The 19,069-nt window shown below is 37.7% G+C and overlaps 2 protein-coding genes across 5 annotated transcripts; one reads left to right on the top strand and one right to left on the bottom strand.

Moving 5' to 3' along the window:
* On the top strand, positions 822-6,608 carry LOC109216141 (lysM domain receptor-like kinase 3). 4 transcript variants are annotated; one of them, XM_019380480.1, is made up of 12 exons: positions 1,575-1,620; positions 2,286-2,312; positions 2,419-2,423; positions 2,519-2,677; positions 3,086-3,225; positions 4,001-4,090; positions 4,773-4,860; positions 4,988-5,139; positions 5,220-5,311; positions 5,698-5,833; positions 5,992-6,090; positions 6,175-6,608. In XM_019380480.1, exons 2-12 carry the CDS (start codon positions 2,302-2,304, stop codon positions 6,280-6,282), a joined length of 1,080 nt encoding a protein of 359 aa, XP_019236025.1. In that variant the 5' UTR covers positions 1,575-1,620; positions 2,286-2,301; the 3' UTR covers positions 6,283-6,608. The 4 variants fall into 4 exon arrangements, with proteins under 4 accessions (XP_019235843.1, XP_019235904.1, XP_019236025.1 ...); XM_019380298.1 differs by lacking the exon at positions 2,419-2,423 and having other exon boundaries at positions 822-1,620; XM_019380424.1 differs by lacking the exon at positions 1,575-1,620 and having other exon boundaries at positions 2,221-2,312.
* On the bottom strand, positions 7,782-18,345 carry LOC109216057 (autophagy-related protein 18h). Its single transcript, XM_019380211.1, has 9 exons — positions 17,788-18,345; positions 14,899-15,342; positions 14,350-14,793; positions 13,085-13,330; positions 12,188-12,982; positions 11,925-12,103; positions 9,353-9,429; positions 8,707-9,264; positions 7,782-8,359 (listed from the first exon to the last, which is right to left on the bottom strand). Exons 1-9 carry the CDS (start codon positions 17,989-17,991, stop codon positions 8,355-8,357), a joined length of 2,952 nt encoding a protein of 983 aa, XP_019235756.1. The 5' UTR covers positions 17,992-18,345; the 3' UTR covers positions 7,782-8,354.

The raw sequence follows: 19,069 nt of genomic DNA, 5'->3' as shown, positions 1-19,069 counted from the left end.
TCTCTTCATTTTATATTCGTTGTTGATCCTTTTCATTATACAACGAAACTTTTTAATTCATAATCTTTTGTAAAGTTTTTAAGGATATTTTAGTCATTTTAATAAATGAACAGTTTATCCGCACTTTTCTACAAAACACATCAACTGCTTATTATAAGTTTCGGCACATCTATCCATACGCGTAAATACTTATTTAAAAAATCAATTTCAGCATTTAAAAATGCTTCAAGTTTTTCAGCTATTTACAATCCGCTAATCCAAACGGGCTCTTAGTGTATTAGTACATTTTAAGTGTTTGTTCCTCGTGATTTCTGTTAACTTTCTTTTTAATGATCATCTTTTTGACAAGGGTTTCAATATTATGAACTTTCGACATGTTTTTCACTGGGTAAATACATAGCTTGTCAAGGAGAACAACGTGTTGTTGTTAAGAGTTGACTGATTTTGCACTAATTATAGAATTATTTAATTCTTGGCGCTAGATTTTGCTGTTTGTCACTGTCTGACTTTCAAGTTTCAACCGTGGAAGTAATGTCCACTTTCCCTGGAAACTTCCTATCGTTAGTCGTTCTTCCTCCTTTTAATAATTATGGACTGACTGATGACAACAACAACCCCGTAAAATTCCACAAATGGGGTATGAGGAAGGTAGAGTGTAGGTAGACCTTATCCTTACCTCGAGGGAGTAGAGAGGTTGTTTTCGAAAGATCCTAGGCTCAAGAAGACAAAACGAGAGACAATATATCAGTACTATCGACAGAAAACAATAAAAATAATGACAACAACATAAGAACGAGAGAATAGATGCAAAGCACTAACAATAATAAGGTCCGGCACAAAGAAAAACAATATAATAGTGTGAACCACTATATGAGACTAGCCAAAGAAGAACAATGCTCAACTACCTCCTAATAATTGCTTTGAATGATCATTCATTGTAAATGCAAATTAAACCAGGAATCTGCCTTTTCCTAAGGATTAGGATAATCCTATTTGTGATATACTACATTTTTTCAGTTCATTATTATGTAGTAGTAGCTGATTCCACGTGCAGAGAGGGCTGTGCCTTAGCTTTCGCTTCATACTCTCTTCATCGTGGTTATTATGACGAATTTGTGTCCGACGTATCCCGCCGGTTATTCCCCGACGTATCTGTCCCTGAAATCCTTAGCTACAACCCTAGTTTCGTAATTCCGCTTACTCAGGCTGAAGCCGACATCATAATTAAGATTAAAATACCCTTCCGTTGTGACTGCCTTAATAATGGCGACTACTTGGGACACGTTTTTCCATACAATCTCCGCTCTGGGGATACTTATGGTAGCGTAGCGGCGGAGTATTCCGGTTTGGTAACTGAGGAGTGGTTGATGAGGGTTAACAGTTATCCGTATAATAATATCCCGGTTAATAATGTAACGTTGAACGTGACAGTGAATTGCTCGTGCGGGAACAAAGAGGTGTCTGAGGATTATGGGTTGTTCATCACATATCCAATCAGGCCAGGGGAAACTCTGGAGTCGATCGCGTTGGCGACCGGTACAAGCTCTGAATTGATCCAAATGTACAATCCGGCGGTGAATTTCAGTGCTGGCACTCGGCTGCTCTACATTCCAGGCAGAGGTGAGTTCAAACATGATAAAAACAACACCAAAGAAGATTTTTATGCTGCTATCCTGGAGTCGACTATTTGGGTCATCTATATTTGTTCCCCTCTGTTTCGGCACATTTTTGCTCCAAAAATTTGTTTTTAATATGAATCGAGTGTTCTGGAAAGTGACATATAAGGTGCGTTTGGTATGAATTTTCTTGCTTATTTTCTAGTGGGGACGTGGTGAGGGGGTAGGGCTGAGGGGGTGGGGTGGATAGGAGTTGAGGCCAGCGAGGTTTGGTGTGGGGTGTGGTTCAGAGGGTCGAGATGGGTGCGTAAGGGTTGAGGTGGGGGTGGGGATGGGTGTAGGTATGACACAATCAGCATGGAATGTCACTTATGGAACTTGTTTTCCCTAATGGCAGAAGGGAAGTCATTTTGAACCTCTCATGCTTCAAATGTCCTTCTCACTATTGTCAACTGATGAGATATTGATTGATTTTCTGATCTCCCTGCATTTGCTGAAAGGAAGTAGTATTCTGAGGTCGATTGTCGCAACTTTGCATTGTGGATTTTGATCTGACATAGCTTAAGTTATATACCTGATATTTTGGGTTTGGTAAAATGTTTACTTCTGTTGTCATACTTTTTTTAATTGGTGGAAAATATTCTGGCCATGGTTCCTTGTTTTATGCAGATAAACATATCCACCTATGCCAACCAGGTATCTTTTTCAGACTTGAGGTGGTTATACATTGAACATCATATCATGACTCATACTTGCATATTATTAACATATCCGGTCATCCATGTTTCCCCTGACTTTGCAGCAAAGGTGACTGCCCTCTTCTTTCACCCAAACCTAGTCAGTGATGGAATTATTCATGCTATCCTAGCTTATTGATTATTCTGTACCGAGTGTATGATCAGGTTCATCAGGTAAATTTATTGCCGGAATGGCAGTAGCATCACTAGCTGGAGTTACATTACTCATAGGCATCATTTACGTGGGAATTTATAGAAAGAAGGCACAAAAGGTTGTACCACACATCTCGGCATTTGCTGATCAATCACATCCATCTGGTCAGGGTAATTCTCTAGATTAACAAAAACATTTTCGCAACATAAATTCTTCCAAAGGTTCTGGTGTCTTGCTTCCTCTAGTGTGTGCCTACTGTTTTATCACACGAATCAATATCAGTAGTGAATTGGAAGTGTTAAAATCAATGTCTCTTTATGATTAGTGTTTCACCTTTGGTAGTGTGATAATTTTATTGCTCTAAGCAAAACAATTATTCCCTATTAACAAATTGTCTAATTCAAGCAGCCTAGACACCCAAGGTTTACCTGATATACTGTAGTAAACAAATCTAAATGTGGGTGGGTGGGGGGGGGGGGGGGGGGTTGATAGTCGCTTCACAAGTTTGATATAAACATTTCTTCTGAGTAAGGCCTGAGGGGACTAAGACAGTGACCTTTCTGATGGTGCCTTGGCAGGCCTTTTGGGCATAGCTGTGGAAAAATCTGTTGAGTTCTCATACAAAGAACTTGCTGAGTCGACTAATGGCTTTAGCATTTCTAATAAGATTGGAGAAGGTGGCTTTGGAGCTATTTATTACGCTGAGCTAAGAGACAAGGTCTGCAATTTAAATTTTTTACTTCCAATAACTGTAAAAATATGTGTGCCTGTCTACTCTGGAAGTTGAAATATTTCTATCCCGTACATATTTGTTCCTAGCTATTTGGCATAAATAAAAGGGGTAAAGTCTTGGAACACCTGTCTTTACTTTATTACGTTAGCTTTACCTACTATTTGTTTTTGTTCATTCCAATTTCAATAAGATGGACTTTACTGAGGCTGAAGATGGACCCTTGCTTTCCCCTATATGTAGCAAGTTAGCTGCTACTTTGTTTTCTTCCTTGTTCCATGTGTTTCAGAAGACTTCTATTATGAATTTCAATAAATAATACAAAAAATCTGAGTCCTGGATTTTAGAATACCTTTAGAGGAATAATGAGAAGTGTGATAAACCTAGAGAAGCATAATTTATAAAAGCTATGATTATTATGAAGAATTATAAGTCCAAGCTTTTAGAGTAAAATTTGGGGATTTTATGACGGTTATTTTTCCAACACTATACTGCAACTGGATATGATAAGGTACCAACTGCAGAACTCCTTCTGGATAGATTCTTTTATATTTTTATATTATAAGATATTGCTAGTTATCCGGTTAGAAGTGTTAAGGGATTTCTAATTACATAAACTGATAAAACTTACTACTTACAAATGGATCTGTGCTTAAAACTTTAACTTGACAGTGGGCAATTCACCATTCAATGGGGCATTTCTTCATTAGTTTTTTATACTGTGAGTCTCTGCTAACATATAGTATTGAAAATTTTGATACAGATAACAGCCATAAAGCAAATGAAAAGGCAAGCAAAAACCGAATTTCTTACTGAACTGCAAATTTTGACGCGCGTTCATCACCTGAACCTGGTATTATAAATATCTTCTCTGTCAATTATGACTTCCTTTTTTTTATATAAGGTAAAGATTTCCTTTAGAAGCAGTTCTAGTTCTTTTGATCAGCACAAGTGTAATCCAAATTGGATTAAATGTAAAATGTTGCAAGTTTAGCCTCTCACATATATTGTCATTATTTCACAAATGATACAGCATCTTGACATCATTGCATGTTTGATTTTTGAAATAAAAAGCTAGTTTATAATCCACTTCATTAGCATTTATGGATGGCACTTCACATGTTCCCATGTCACTGCCACAAATAAATAACAAACAGAGGGTCTTTGCTTATTCAATTGATCGGTTTGAAGGGATAGAGAGAAACGTTAAGAAAAGAAAAGAAAGAGCTTTTAGTGTTCTACTTATTTTGCCTCATCTTCCCGTTCCTTTCAATTTTAACCCTTCTAACCCTCAGTATAAATGAGCTCTTACAGTATAAATAGAACTCTTGTAAGAGATGATTCATGATTTACAATTATGTGTTTCTGTAAATAGTGTGTGGACCTAAGAAATTTTGAGGGATTGATACTTTTGTACTTGAAGTTTGAAGTCTTCTATATCATTTACTGATCTGGAAGGGAAGTATAATGTTGTATTATGCTTTATTAGTTTGCTTGTTTGATTTTTTCTTTTCTGTGTCACTGAATGCATGCAGGTGTGCTTGATAGGATATTGTGTTGAAAGGTATCTTTTCCTTGTATATGAGTACATTGACAATGGTAATCTAAGCCAACATCTACGTGGTATGAGAAATTTATGAGCTATAGTGATGTGATGGAATAGTTAATTATTTATATTTTTCTTCTTATTTGCGTTGCAGATGTTTATACGCTTAAGCCTTTGTTAATTACTTGATAATTCTATTTCCAGGGAGGGACACACTGCCATGGTCAACGAGGGTGCAAATTGCACTGGATTCTGCCAGGGGTCTTGAATATATACATGAACACAGTGTCCCCGTTTGCATTCATCGTGATATTAAATCAGCAAATATTCTGATAAACAAAAACTTCCATGCAAAGGTCTTGTTAAGGCCCCTAATCTTTGTTTTTTGACAAATTGAAACAACTGCTCTCCTTATTGGTAAATCACATACTCACAGGTTGGAGATTTTGGCTTGACGAAACTTGTTGAAAATGGAAATTCAACTTTGCCTACACGTTTTATGGGTACATTTGGGTACATGGCACCAGAGTAAGTTTTTTCATTGTACAAAATGTGTCTTAACACAGAAATAGCTGCTGCTGACATGGTTTATTTAATAACGAGTATGGCAATAGGTGGTCTTTAGGGAAACAGACTTGGCATTTATTATTGGTGCATTCCAAACAATCTCTTTTTGGAAGTGGTTTAGCTAAAATGCTAGGAAGCTGAATTACGTCGAGATTTGATTCATATATATGGTATCTTTGATTTATTAGGGTCATCAAATAAATTTCCAACATATATGAATACCATTGCTGGGAACTTATGCAATTGGGGGGGGGGGGGGGGGGTAGTTGAACCCCCTCAAGTTGGGTATACCCCTAGTGATGTATCACAGATAGATGGTCGCAAATAACCATTGCTGAAATATGCAGGTATGGTCGTTCAGGAATTATCTCACCTAAAGTAGATGTCTATGCTTTTGGCGTTGTCCTTTATGAATTGATTTCATCCAAGGAAGCAGTAGTCAAGGAAGATGGTGTAGATGATGCAAGAAGCCTTGTTGCTTTGGTAATTTGCTTCTGCATATTTCTTTACAGAATGTTATCGATTGGCACTGAGATGACCTTTTCATGGATTTTATGCTTCTTGCTAGTGTTACTTTGTCTACTTCATGGTATCATAAAATTTTTGCACCAGTTGATGAGCTAACGATGATTGTTCCGTAGTTTGAAGAAGCTCATAATCATCCAAATCCAATTGAAGGCATTTCCAGATTGATAGACCCCAAACTCGGCGATAACTACCCCTTTGATTCAGTCCACAAGGTACAAATTACATCTTTGTTGCACTATGTACCACTTTTTTTGTTTCTTTGCTTCTTGAAGCATCAAAGCACTTGTCTGCTGCAGATGGCACAACTTGCTAAAGCTTGTACAGAGAAAGATCATCAAATGCGTCCAACTATGAGATCAGTAGTGGTTGCGCTTATGGCATGTTCATCATCGACAGAGGATTGATAATTTGATGTTCTGGTTTGGTCCTGCACTGTTTCATGAAGAAGTATTTCTTGAAATCAAGAGCTTAATTTCGACTTCTTTTAAAGATGTTCAGAGAAATATTAAGAAAAAATCTAGTATTTGACTTCTCAGATAGTTATAATCAATCTTTTTTGGGACAACGGAAGTACAATTACACAATCATTTATGATATTCTAGTTATACTTCCATTTACAAGTTTATCTTAACAATGCTCTCGTCAGTCGTCGGAATTGAGGCATTCTCAATTAGTTGATATGTGGCTAAATGACCAGTGGCTAAATATGTAACACTCACATTAGCTTCAAGTAATGGCCTCTCAATTCAACAGGAAGAGCTTGTTTATTTGGAGTGCAACGGCAATGCTTTTAATAGTACACGTTGAAATGGACCATGAAGGTAACTAATGTGATATTGTGATCCAACAACATAGTCAAGAGGTTGAGGATAATTTCGACGTTGATTCTTCACTATACTTAACATTGATCCAACAACATAGTCAAGAGGTTGAAGAAACAGCCTCTTGCATGCACGGTAAGACTGCGTACGATAGACCTTTGTGGTCCGGCCCTTCCCCGGACCCCGCGCATAGCGGGAGCTTAGTGCACCGGGATGCCCTTTTGTTATTCTTCATTATACTTGTAACTTGTGAATGCTTATGAGCATGGCCAGGTGAAGAGCTTCCTAAACAACGTATCAATAAGTTTCAAAATCAACAAGAAATTGGTCCACCGGTTCGTTTAAAACACAGCTCTGACGGAAAAATCAAGTAATCAACAAGATATGACTTTGTAAAGTTTAACTAGTGTATTCGCTTTATAGTACAGAGATTTGGGCATAAGCCATCTCAATTCTCAAATGATAGTTCCTGCTGAGGCCTCTGGTCTACTAGCCCCACGCTGCGCTTTGTTTGCCACTATTCTCCTTTTATCATTAAAATTCAGCTTTGTGGTTTAAAACAAAAAAGATACTGGATCATTTTCCAGTAAGTTACCAAGGTGTGAAAGATCTGATTTTTGCAGAAAGCAATATACGACCATGCATCCTCATACCAAACATCCCCTCTCCCAACTTGCAACTCAACTCACTAAGAATCAATTTGCAAAGACTTTCAACTTTGGAACTAAAATGAAACCATACTAGAAAACAACACATTACAGTCCTGCAAATATCGGGTTGGTGTCGGTTGGAGGGAACAGAAAGGAAAGGGGTAAAAGATAACACAGTAGTAATTTTGGCATAGAAATGGACTCTGATACTTCATTCCTCCCTTTGTAATTTAGCCAATCAAACCACTGAAACTTATCATTCATTACATGGACAATTTAGAATTCAGATGCGATATTTTAGTTAATGCAGTGTCATTAACTGAAAAGGGAGTTGAATGAACAGTTATACTTTATCATACAATTACCCAACAGCATTGTGTAACTACCAAATGCTATAATGCCAATATGCACTAAGATTGACAAAGAACTGTCTAGACATACTTTTTTTTTTATCAATAATAAGCAACTTCGACCCATTAGACATCAAGCAACTGATTCCCTATCATTCAGCATCATGCTTATACATCCGTCAACTTTGCCAAAATATCCCTGATACAAAATAAACATCAAACAACAAAGTCTAGTATTCCAATCAAACCCGGTCAATGAAATAGAAAACAACTGTACAATAAATGATGATTTTCTTCTTTTCGATTTTTTATTTTCTTTTCTTCTTTTTTTTTCATGTAAAAAAAAAGAACATAGTTTTACACAGCATAGACAAAGACATGTCCACACCAATCATTTGCATCATGAATTTTACTATACAACATATACAGGAGAATTGGACATGAGAAATCAGGCATCTTCACTCCAGCAAAAGGAAAGAACTAAGTCATAATTCACATATCAGTCAGTAGATTTCTTCAGAAATGTTCAGCTCTATATCAATGGCTTATACGATGCGTTCCATTGATTTGCCAATCCCTACTACCAGGTACCAGCATTACTAAATGTTATTGAAATAAGATTAGGCTGGTACGACGCGGGAATCAGAGTTGGGCATCAACCTGCAACAACCAAAGATAACTGCATTACATACAGAAGAAAGCAATAATGACCCTTGCAACTAAAAGTTCAGACGATGCTCGATACTGTCAAAGAAATAGAGAAAGCCCTGATTGGGGACTACCTAAGGTCTATCTGCTTTATTGTAGTAGATCTTCTTTTAAGTTCTATCTGTCCTATTGTGATAGATTAAATCTATTAAACATTTTTTTTGGCCTAAACGCTAAATGGCATTGCATGAAAAAAATCCACAGGTTCATGAAAAATTATGTTAAGTAACAAAGGAAAAGGATGGAGGGACAAAGAAAGAAGCAACTCCACAAGATAAAACCCTCTTAATCTCACTCACCTTCTTCGGAGAAGTCAAACACACCTCCCAGCATATCATCGCTTTCTCCATCATCATCAGTTTTCTCTTTGTCGCAAGGACTGCTACTGCTATCCATATCAGCAACCAGTTCATTTACCTCATGTAATTCATTGTTAGTTGAAGCCTTACAGTAGCCTTCTTGGAAAAATTGCCCAAAATCTACAGGGTCGCATATATCCTCATGAACGGTTTGTTCGTCAATAATGTTCATACTCATGTCGGAACGATTGGAACTTGAGTTTGAAGCTTCACTAGTAACAACACTGTTTGAAGACTGAACCTCTCTTGCACTTATTCCTCTGGTGGAGAAGGATTCAATTTTGGGAGGAGACGGACTATTTAAAACATAGCTTTCCTCAACGGAGCACAAGATATTTGGGGATGATTCTAGACCAGCCTGCACTTTGTTACTCACTTGTGGGGCAATAGTATGACTAGAGCTTCTCAACCCATCATTTTCTTCCATAGATAGTTCAATACATGGATACGAAATTGGACCCGTGCCCACTTCATGTAAACCAGGAACATGTGAAGACCCTGAAAGCATATATGTCAGACAAAACAGAGAAACTTTCAATCACAAAACAACTATTATTTAATGCTTAGAAAAGTCGAACAGTCTTACCAGAAGGAAAGCTTTTCTCAGAGAGCGAGTCTGCCCTGGCAATACCGATTGTGGTGTCTTCTTTACCCATGGCAGAGCTGAATAATGGAAGAAAAGACTCAACATTATTTTGACTGCATAACACTGTATAATGGTAAGATGTACCAATGATGAAGCGAAATACATGAAGTAAAACCATGTCACTCAAGTTCCTAAATCATAATTTGTGATTCATATACAGAAGATGTAATTTTTCCAAGTGTTTAATTCAAATTAAGTGACAAATTATAAGACTATATTTTTTTGTCTCAATGAATAACATATTCATCTATAATGATTTCCTTAACAATTAATATATCTACTATACTTATCGTTCAGTAACGTCTCTATAAAACAGAGTCCATGGGTGCTGAGTTGCATGCCTCAGTATATTGGTGCCTGCACTGACGTATCGTTTAAGCAAGGGAAAGCGGAAAACCTATCATTGCATCTAGTTTTAGGATTTACACAAGCCACAAACAAATGTTCAGCAACACTGAAGTATAGACCCATATTAACGATCTACGTGTAACTAACTAGGATCAGTTATAGTATGTTACATCAGAAACAAAGAAACATAAAGTTCTTCTCTTCCGATCTTTCACTGTAAATCGTCAGTGTACTGCAATTGCATGCAAAAGGTTTAACTGAGAATTAGGAGACAATGACAAAATGCAGAACTTGCTCTAACAATATGAACCAGTTGACCCCTATGAGCAATAATACACTGGAGCATTTTGTGGATGACATTGAACAGCCATTGGGCAGTTACTCATCAACCTTTGCCGATAACACTGTCTTTTTTAACTTCAAATTTTTTTAAAGGTCTAAACACAATTTTTGAGATGAGAGTTGAAAAAGGGGGTTCACAACTTCACATTTCTTTCGAGACCACAGATAGAGTGGTTGTAACTTCCATTTTCTTAATACACGGGGCAGTATTACACAAACATGAGAAGTATTAAACTGCTCCATAAAGCTTCCATGATTTAACAAATCATAAAAGAAACCACAGGCAACCAGAATACCTATATTTAGTACGAAATGGAAATGCAGAACTTGCTCTAACAATACGAACCAGTTGACCCCTATGAGCAATAATACACTGGAGCATTTTGTGGATGACATTGAACAGCCATTGGGCAGTTACTCATCAACCTTTGCCGATAACACTGTCTTTTTTAACTTCAAATCTTTTTAAAGGTCTAAACACAATTTTTGAGATGAGAGTTGAAAAAGGGGGTTCACAACTTCACATTTCTTTCGAGACCACAGATAGAGTGGTTGTAACTTCCATTTTCTTAATACACGGGGCAGTATTACACAAACATGAGAAGTATTAAACTGCTCCATAAAGCTTCCATGATTTAACTAATCATAAAAGAAACCACAGGCAACCAGAATACCTATATTTAGTACGAAATGGAAATTATCCAAACCAAAAATGAGGACTAAAAGCAAAAGAAAGCTGTATAATGCAAGAGACATGACGGCTTATCTCCTTACAAATCCTCGACTTCTGTACATTCACTTAAATCACTTCAATATCTACACAATCAGTGACATATTGGACGATGAACAGAATTTAAACCAGCTTCACTGCATGCCTACAGACAGACACTAGAATTCTTCAGAAGCACATGTGCTTCAAAAGTCATCGGCCTATTCCACCTATTTTTAACATCTTGCGTCCAGCAATTCATGGTCACACTATAATTTGTTTCATGGATTAGCCAGCAACTCAGGTGATAAACAAAACCAATCAGAACTAATAATGACAGAGGCACATTCACAACCACAGATAAGTACAATGAACAAGTGACCACCATTAAGGCTGAACCTGAAAGGATATAGAAAAGATCAATCTCATACACACTTCTAGACAAAACTCTTCAGTCAAGGCATAATTCCTCAAAGTCATTCTCCTCTGCTAAGGTAGAAAAACATTATGCCACCTAATTGTTGAACTAGTGATCCAATAAATTACTTTCTCTGCTCAGGTTTTGATTGGTCTGTGTCCATTGGATACTAAAATATAACTGCAATGTTTACATATTACGGAAGTCTACTTGCCATAGACCCAAGCTGGAAAGACTGAAATGGCTTGGAAACCCAGAAGATCAACATTAAAACTAGTTTCAAGACCTGCAGTATGGCCTAGTGGGGGCAAACCTTAAAGATCAGGGTTCAAATCAGACAAGGACAAAGAACACTAAATGATTTCTTGCGATATGTCTAAGCCTTGGCGGGAAGAGTTACCCGATACTTGTGCTGGTCGGAGCAGGAACTCGGTGGAATAGCAAGATACAACCATTATCACTTTCAAGACCTATTTATCATTGTCAAAGAACACATACAATGCCATCGAAAACTGAAAACAATATTTACTCAATCCTAAAGCGGTAGGCCTCAACTCTGCATCATGGATAATGCAAAGTAAAACCCAATTTTCCGACACCCTATATCATTTGGTCTGGATCAATTCAACCTTTACGAACATAAAAGTGTCAGTGCTACAAAATGAGCAAAGGATCCATAATAACTATTGCATTACCTATCATCAGACCATTTTGATGGAATTCTGTGGAAATGGTCAAACACAGGCAGTAGATCTTTACGCCTTATTTCGACCTCATTGACAGGAATCTTCTCAATCTCAATCTCCCCAGCAGAAAAACTTCTAGAGAGCTCCTGCTCTTCATATCCAGAAAGACTCATGGTACAGAAGTATATCTAGAACAGATACAAATAACATCAATACATGTATTCAGAAGCATAGAGGAACCAGACACAATTTCCACAAGAGATGATAACAACCTTGGACTTCTGCCAGACAGGTATCCTCCCAGACTTCAACTGCACCTCAGCATTGGAAAGGTACCAATGGGACCGGTCACATAGTTTAGCAGAATCCTTTTCACCTGTATCATCATCTTCAGAAAGAGAATCTCCCATGACTATGTCTGTTACTTCACGGCCACCTATAGTAATGCCATGAATACATTCCTCTCTTTCAGGCCAATCAGCTCTTCGACAAACATCCCACCACTGAATGGAGTCAACTTTCACCCCAGCGTCATCCTCTTGCATTTGAACTACTGAAGCAGTCCCGGTTCTCAGATAAGAGTCACCCTGTTCTCCACCAAATGAGGGCATCAACTCATATTGAATTAAGTGACCAGATGGAGTATAAGCCAAAAGATGCTCCAAAGGATTGAAGTTTTGCGGAGCAGGTTGTTCCCGGCGTACAGAACTGTGAAAAACAGCAGCAAGAACACCAGAAGGCACAGAAACCTTTCCTGCTGCAGAAGATGCGGCATTGCTCACTGTATTTAGCCAACCTGAATTCACATTCTTTATCCTGTTGACCACAGAGAGCGTGATAGGTGCTGGCGCTGGCGCAAAAGACTGCTGATTGACCATGAAAGATGATGTAGACCACCATGGTCCCGAAAGAATAGGTAGAAGTATGGGTCCATCAACGTGAGAATTTTGTAGTTGAAGACCAGTCTCACCACCAAAAGGGGACAGGATAAAAAGATGGCAAGTTCCCCTGGAAGAAATAATAGCTACCCACTGACTGTAGTGACTAAAACAAATGTCTTGTATCACCTATTCAAATTCAGGATTTAAGAGAATTTTATTATCAGAATCATTATAAAGACTGAAACCTCAATATTGAATATAAAAAAAACACTGCAAACAGATACGCACAGCTGGAGTCACACCCCGATGAAGCTTGTAGAGGTGGACATGCGAAGCTTTCCAATCACTGCTTTGGTTGCCTGCTCCATTTGGTGAGCAAGAAGGTACAATGCGAAATATGTTTATATTATTCCCACGTGTAGAGGCAGTAACAAGAAGAGTGCCACTAGGGTCAAAACACAGAGCAGATATAGGACTGGAATGCGCCCTGAATTGTGAAATAACTCCTCTAGAAACAAAATCTTTAATAACAACCTGCAGCAGAAAAGTTGGCAGGAAAATTCAGTTCTCATCATCACCATAACTGCTCTGCCACAGTTACTCTGTCAAAATTGCATGTAGCACAATCATCAACTTAGGAGCTATAAACAGTTGGTTAATGCTTAGTATGGAACATCTGGACAACAAACTACTCTCATTTAAGAGAGAGAGAGAGAGAGAGAGAGAGAGAGAGAGGGGGAGGGAGAGAGGGAGGGAGAGAGAAATATCTTGTTTTGCTCTAGTTGTCCTCTGATATCGGGTTGTAGTATGCTACTTAGGATAATAGAGCTTAATTTTGGATAGTCGAAAAAGTAAAATTTAACATTCTACTTGTTTTATGACAGTAATAATTTGCTTAATAAACGAGAAAAACGTTGATTCCAGCTTAGAAACTTGCTATATGACCAGCCCCCTACCCTTCTCCACTTACAGACTTTATTCACCAGTTAGGTTTCAACCTCGTGACATGTACTTACCACATATCTCGCATACAACTTTTACCATTGAACCAAAGCTCTGGGGTTAGGAGGGAACAAAGTAGGAATAATATTGCACTTATTATGCTTCATTCGATTTAATTGCCGATTACAGAGGATCCAACAGGTTCAAGAGCTCAACTATAGCGCCAAACTAAGGATGAAGATAATTCACTGAATATTTATGTCTGGCATCATGCTGAACAAGGAATATCTGATGCACCAGCAACAAATGAAATCATAAAGTGTGAGATAGAACCAGCAAATGAAAAGTTTCGATGAGCTGTAAACATGCACGAATAGCAGATATCCTGTCCTCAACTGTACACAATTCAATCTTTTGGAGATATGGCCATCACAAATGTCAAAATCAGCAGAACAGCGAAAAATAGCTGTATAACAGTCAACAAACTTGAAACATGAAGCCCTTCCTTCCCTTTCCTTATGAAGCTTGGTTTCATTTTCAACAGAACTTCTCAATTAAGTTAATTTTAATAAGCATCTTGATAATACAAACAAGCATTAAGTAGAATATACCATGCCCGCAGCATCTGTTTCAGGTGAATGTGCTGGAACCCTCCCAACTTTCCAGCTAGCACTTGTTGACACTGGTGAATTACTCCCGTCAGGAAGAAGTTCATGACAGTATTTTGACAAAGTTTTGTATCCCATGTCTCCAAGATTGATCAATCCAGCAGCTAAATGTTTGCTTGATTCCATGGCATACCTAGCTACCAGATTTCCATTACCAGGTGATGTAGAAGGGCTAACACCTGGAGAAGGACTAAGACTTTGGGGACTCAAGCGCCCTGTGTTTGACAACAGCGGATTATTTGAAGCATATGCTAACCATCTCGGTCCTACAGCCATGGGACCATAGCCAATGTTGACCCCAGTCACACCTTGGCCACCCAACTGCGGCACAGGATATGTGAGCACGCTAAACTTATTCTCTAAGGTAAGAGCATCAAAACAATAGATCTGCCAACACATCAAACATACAAGAGAGCACAAAATCTTCAGTGTAATTCTCAGATTTATGGATAAAGGCATAAACCATCACTATAAATATTACAAGATGTTTACCTGTGCTGCAAGACCAACAGCCACTACCTTCGGACTGCATCTAACCATATACACAGTAGAGCGGAATCGCAAAACATGAACATAGTTGTGAGACCTTAAAGAGTAAAAGCGTACAGCTGTAGGTGAGTGTATAATGCTTCCTCCCTGAGGCTCAATGAAGCCATCCCTCCCAGTTTGAACTGGAGCTGAATCTGCACTATCATCACATGCCACAACCAAGAGCAAGGGATGTGATTTCTTATATCCTTCACGACCATCAGATTTTGCAGGGATGGGTTGCATCTGTAGAAAAGTTACTGGATCATCACGCCTCGAAACTAGTTCACAAACATTTGAAGCATCTTCAACATCCAGGACTTGAAATCCATCAGAGTAACCAATAAGGAGCACTCGTTTGAAAGAAGACAACCCAAGCTCTAGTCTGTCAAAGCAAGCCCATAAAACCTGTTTGGCCAAAAAAGACCGAGCCAATAGCATTCAGTCAGATCATATGTACGTCCTATATCGACAACCTAAAAAAGTTGTGATGCGTTGAAGCAGAAAAGACTACAATATTCCACATCAGAATACAGTCGGAATATCTTACTTCACTTGAGTATCTAAAGATGTCCAGAACCAAAGCACTTCGCTAACAAATATAACAATCAACATCGAACCTTTTCCAAATCCCTGCAGTGTAAACCACAAACCAAAGTTTACCCTTCATCTAATTTTTTTTTCTTTACTTCTCTTCTTTTCTGTTGAGCAGTAGTTTATGAGGGTGGGGGGGAGGTCAGAGGAGAAACAAGGACCAAATTAATTAGATGAAATTTCCTCGAGCAAGCCAATAAGCGAAGGGAAATGAAGTACATTATTACTAATCAAGCTATCAACCCCATCCCTAGATTCCTTGGCTGACAAGAACTGAAGATTTCTTATATAAGACCTGACAAGAACTGAAGATAAATAGCACAAGTAACATTTTCCCTTCCTCATTATCTCTCTTATATGTGGGATTCCTATGGTGGTCTTCCTTACGAAGAAGAGAGCTGAGACAAGGAAGCTGCTGCATAGAAGGAGATCTTGTTTGATCCTACAGCCAGATGTCTAAATTTAAAGATGCAGAAAAAAAGAGAGTAAAAGACTATGAACTGTTTCAAGCTTAAAAAACAGAAAGACACAAATCTTTATATAGTACCTACATTCTTATAGATTAAATTACCATCTGCTACATAGTTCCATAATCAACAAATTTAGAACACTAATAGCGCTGATTACTTGGAGATTTTACACCCAAAAAAGTAATATAGGAGTAGTAAACTTTTGCTGTTCAGCCTACCAAACTCCACCACACTCCCCTCGTACAACAAACCCACCAAAGGAAGCATAGAGCTTATATGGCGACGAGATGTCCTAGACTAACAAAGTAGTGTCATCTTTTTATCTTTTTTTATAAAGTAAATGGCCACTTTTTTATCCTAGAACCAAGTTGAGTAAAATGATGGCACTCAACAAAGATGCAAATGTTTTCTTTTGAAACAATGGAAAATTAATTATATACCATTAGTAGTTCGAAATTTGAGCCCAAAATTGTATTCCTTGCATTCCACAGTTCCAGATTGCAACAGCATAACTACACATGATCCCTAGGGAAATCTCATGAGGTGCATAGTGATGGTTATGTATCCTTTACCCTAATGAGAAATTAGTAATCACGTTGGCATCCAATACATCAAGAGTTTGCATCACATTTTATTCGATGGTGATGAAAATTCGAAGTAACAGGCTATAAGTTTATAACTGAGAATCATGCCTATACTAACCCCCCCCCCCCCCCAAGGGCCCCTCTCCTTTAGCATTTTCCCTTCCCAGGGATGAAGTGGGACAACAAAAGCATTGAACCTATGATAAGCGAAATACCATTACTAGAAGGGATTTAGTTACAGACGGGTCTATAAACATAAACATGGGACGGTCCTCAAACTCAAAGCACACCAGATTTTTAATATACAACAACAACTACACCTCATTCGCAAACAAGTTGGGGTCCGCTATATAAATTCTCATTGACCATGTTTCTCCAATTAACATTCATCTCAGAAGATGCAAAGAAGAAACTTAAATTGAAATACAATGTGCCTAATAGATCTTCTACATAATCAAAAGAATAGGGAACTGTCCAGTCCACCCAAAAAATTAACAAAACGATTATGGTTTGACCCTAGAAACAACTGAAATGTATAAACACTTTGGGGTGAATTACTTCATCAAAAAAATGAACACTATGGGGTGAATTATCTTCCTGCCAACTTAGCATAGCATAAATCAAGTCCAAATGAAGGCTAGGAAGTAGGAACCTAAACATCTAACAATGATGCGCAGTTAAAATGCACTCACAATCATTTAATCTCACTTCCCGTAATAATGCAACACACTCTTCGAGCAAACAAAATTAAAAGAGCAGGAACAGTATGCAGTACCACATCCATTTCAAGCTCTAGTCCTTCGGCCCTGATGCCACATAACCTTGGTTCTAGAGTTTGATTTTTTTAAACATCAAATATTTCTTCTTTTTTCATAAACATCCACATTTCTATCTACATAGCATTGTCCAAAATTATTCATTTGAACTCTCAGAGTAAATGATCTCAATTTTAATACCAAATGTTGTTTCCGAGCAAATTCCGCTACACACAATGCTATATCCAAACACCTAATCAGTAGATAATAACACACAACACAAACTGAGAATAAAAATTTGGAATAGGTCTTTTCAACCTTCTAACAAATCTATAACTTGAATCCTCATCCTAACTAGCCAAAATCAACTGACTAGCAACTAATCAACTATAAGAATGAAATAATCAACACTCAAAATCATAAAATGGAATGCAGAAAACCGAAAGAGACCTGGTCTTTGCGGTGATCATCAGAGACGGAACCGGTGACGGAGGCACCGGCGGAGCGGACATTAGTCGACACCGTTTTGATGCAAGATGAGATGAACTTGAGAGAATTGGGGATAAATCCATTGGTATTTGTCCCATTCTTCACCTTATTTTTATTATTATTACTGTTGCTATTGCTGCTGCTGCTGTTTTGGCTTTTCTTCATAATATATAATCAAATACGAAGTTTCCAGAATCTCTCACTGGTAACCAGCAAGTAACCACCGTAAAGAAGAATCAACCACTTCCAACTTCTTTCAGTCCTCCACCGCTTACTCCGCCGCCACCGTCCACCGCCGCCGCTGCCGCCGAGCGCTGACGTAATTTGATGATCAGATAAAGCATGAATATCAGGAACAGTTCACCGGAAAATCTGAGGAGATAACACCGGCGAGAACTTTTTGGTGTTGATGTTGGTGTATTGGGTTTGACTATCAGACGGTTCCCTTTCCTCTCTCTCTCTCTCTCTCTCTCTCTTTTTTCCTTTTTGTCTTTGTATTTTCTCTATTTCTACTTCTACTTCTATTTCTGTTCTCTCTCTCTCTCTTCATTGTTAACTGCGGTGTAAGCCAATCCAAATGTTTTCTAATTTTTGCATTTGACCAACGACTTTTTAGAAAGTGTCATTTGCATCCCACTAATTTTTGGTAAAAACTCCAATTAAATAGTATAACAAATATGCTAATCATAGAAAGTTACAATCTCTAACTGTGTTGTTTTGCTACTTAATTCGTTGGCTCGAGATGCTTTGTTCTTTTCTTCCATTAATATGATATATTTGGTAATTCTAATGAATAAAAGTGAAATTGACAGTAAGAAATTAACTTAAAAATATGATTATGTACAAGTAAGAATGACAACAAAGATGTACAGCAAATTTTGTACTTAAGATTTAAATTTGTCTCAATCTTAGTTATAGTAGAATTCAAATATATATATATATATATATATATATATATATATATATATATATATATATTCTTAATTTGAGTCAAATCACTCTGCGTGATTATTGATGACATCCAAATCCACTCCTTAAAGAGTAAGCGAATACGGTGGCATGCAATACAATTTACCTAATTATGAGTCGAGGTTGAATCCCATAGAGAATATGTAAGCAATTAGGCAAGTAAGAGAATTATCACTTATTATGCTAAGTCAAACACTAAAAAAAGGTTTTAAGAAAATAATATATCTAAATGCGAAAATGTAAACTAGCCAAGAAAGCAAGTAAAATGATTAAT

The sequence above is a fragment of the Nicotiana attenuata genome, chromosome 1 (assembly GCF_001879085.1).
Source record: "Nicotiana attenuata strain UT chromosome 1, NIATTr2, whole genome shotgun sequence".
Classification (NCBI taxonomy): domain Eukaryota; kingdom Viridiplantae; phylum Streptophyta; class Magnoliopsida; order Solanales; family Solanaceae; genus Nicotiana; species Nicotiana attenuata.
The sequence above is the reverse complement of the archived record's forward strand: the minus strand, read 5'-3'. Positions and strand labels throughout refer to the sequence as shown.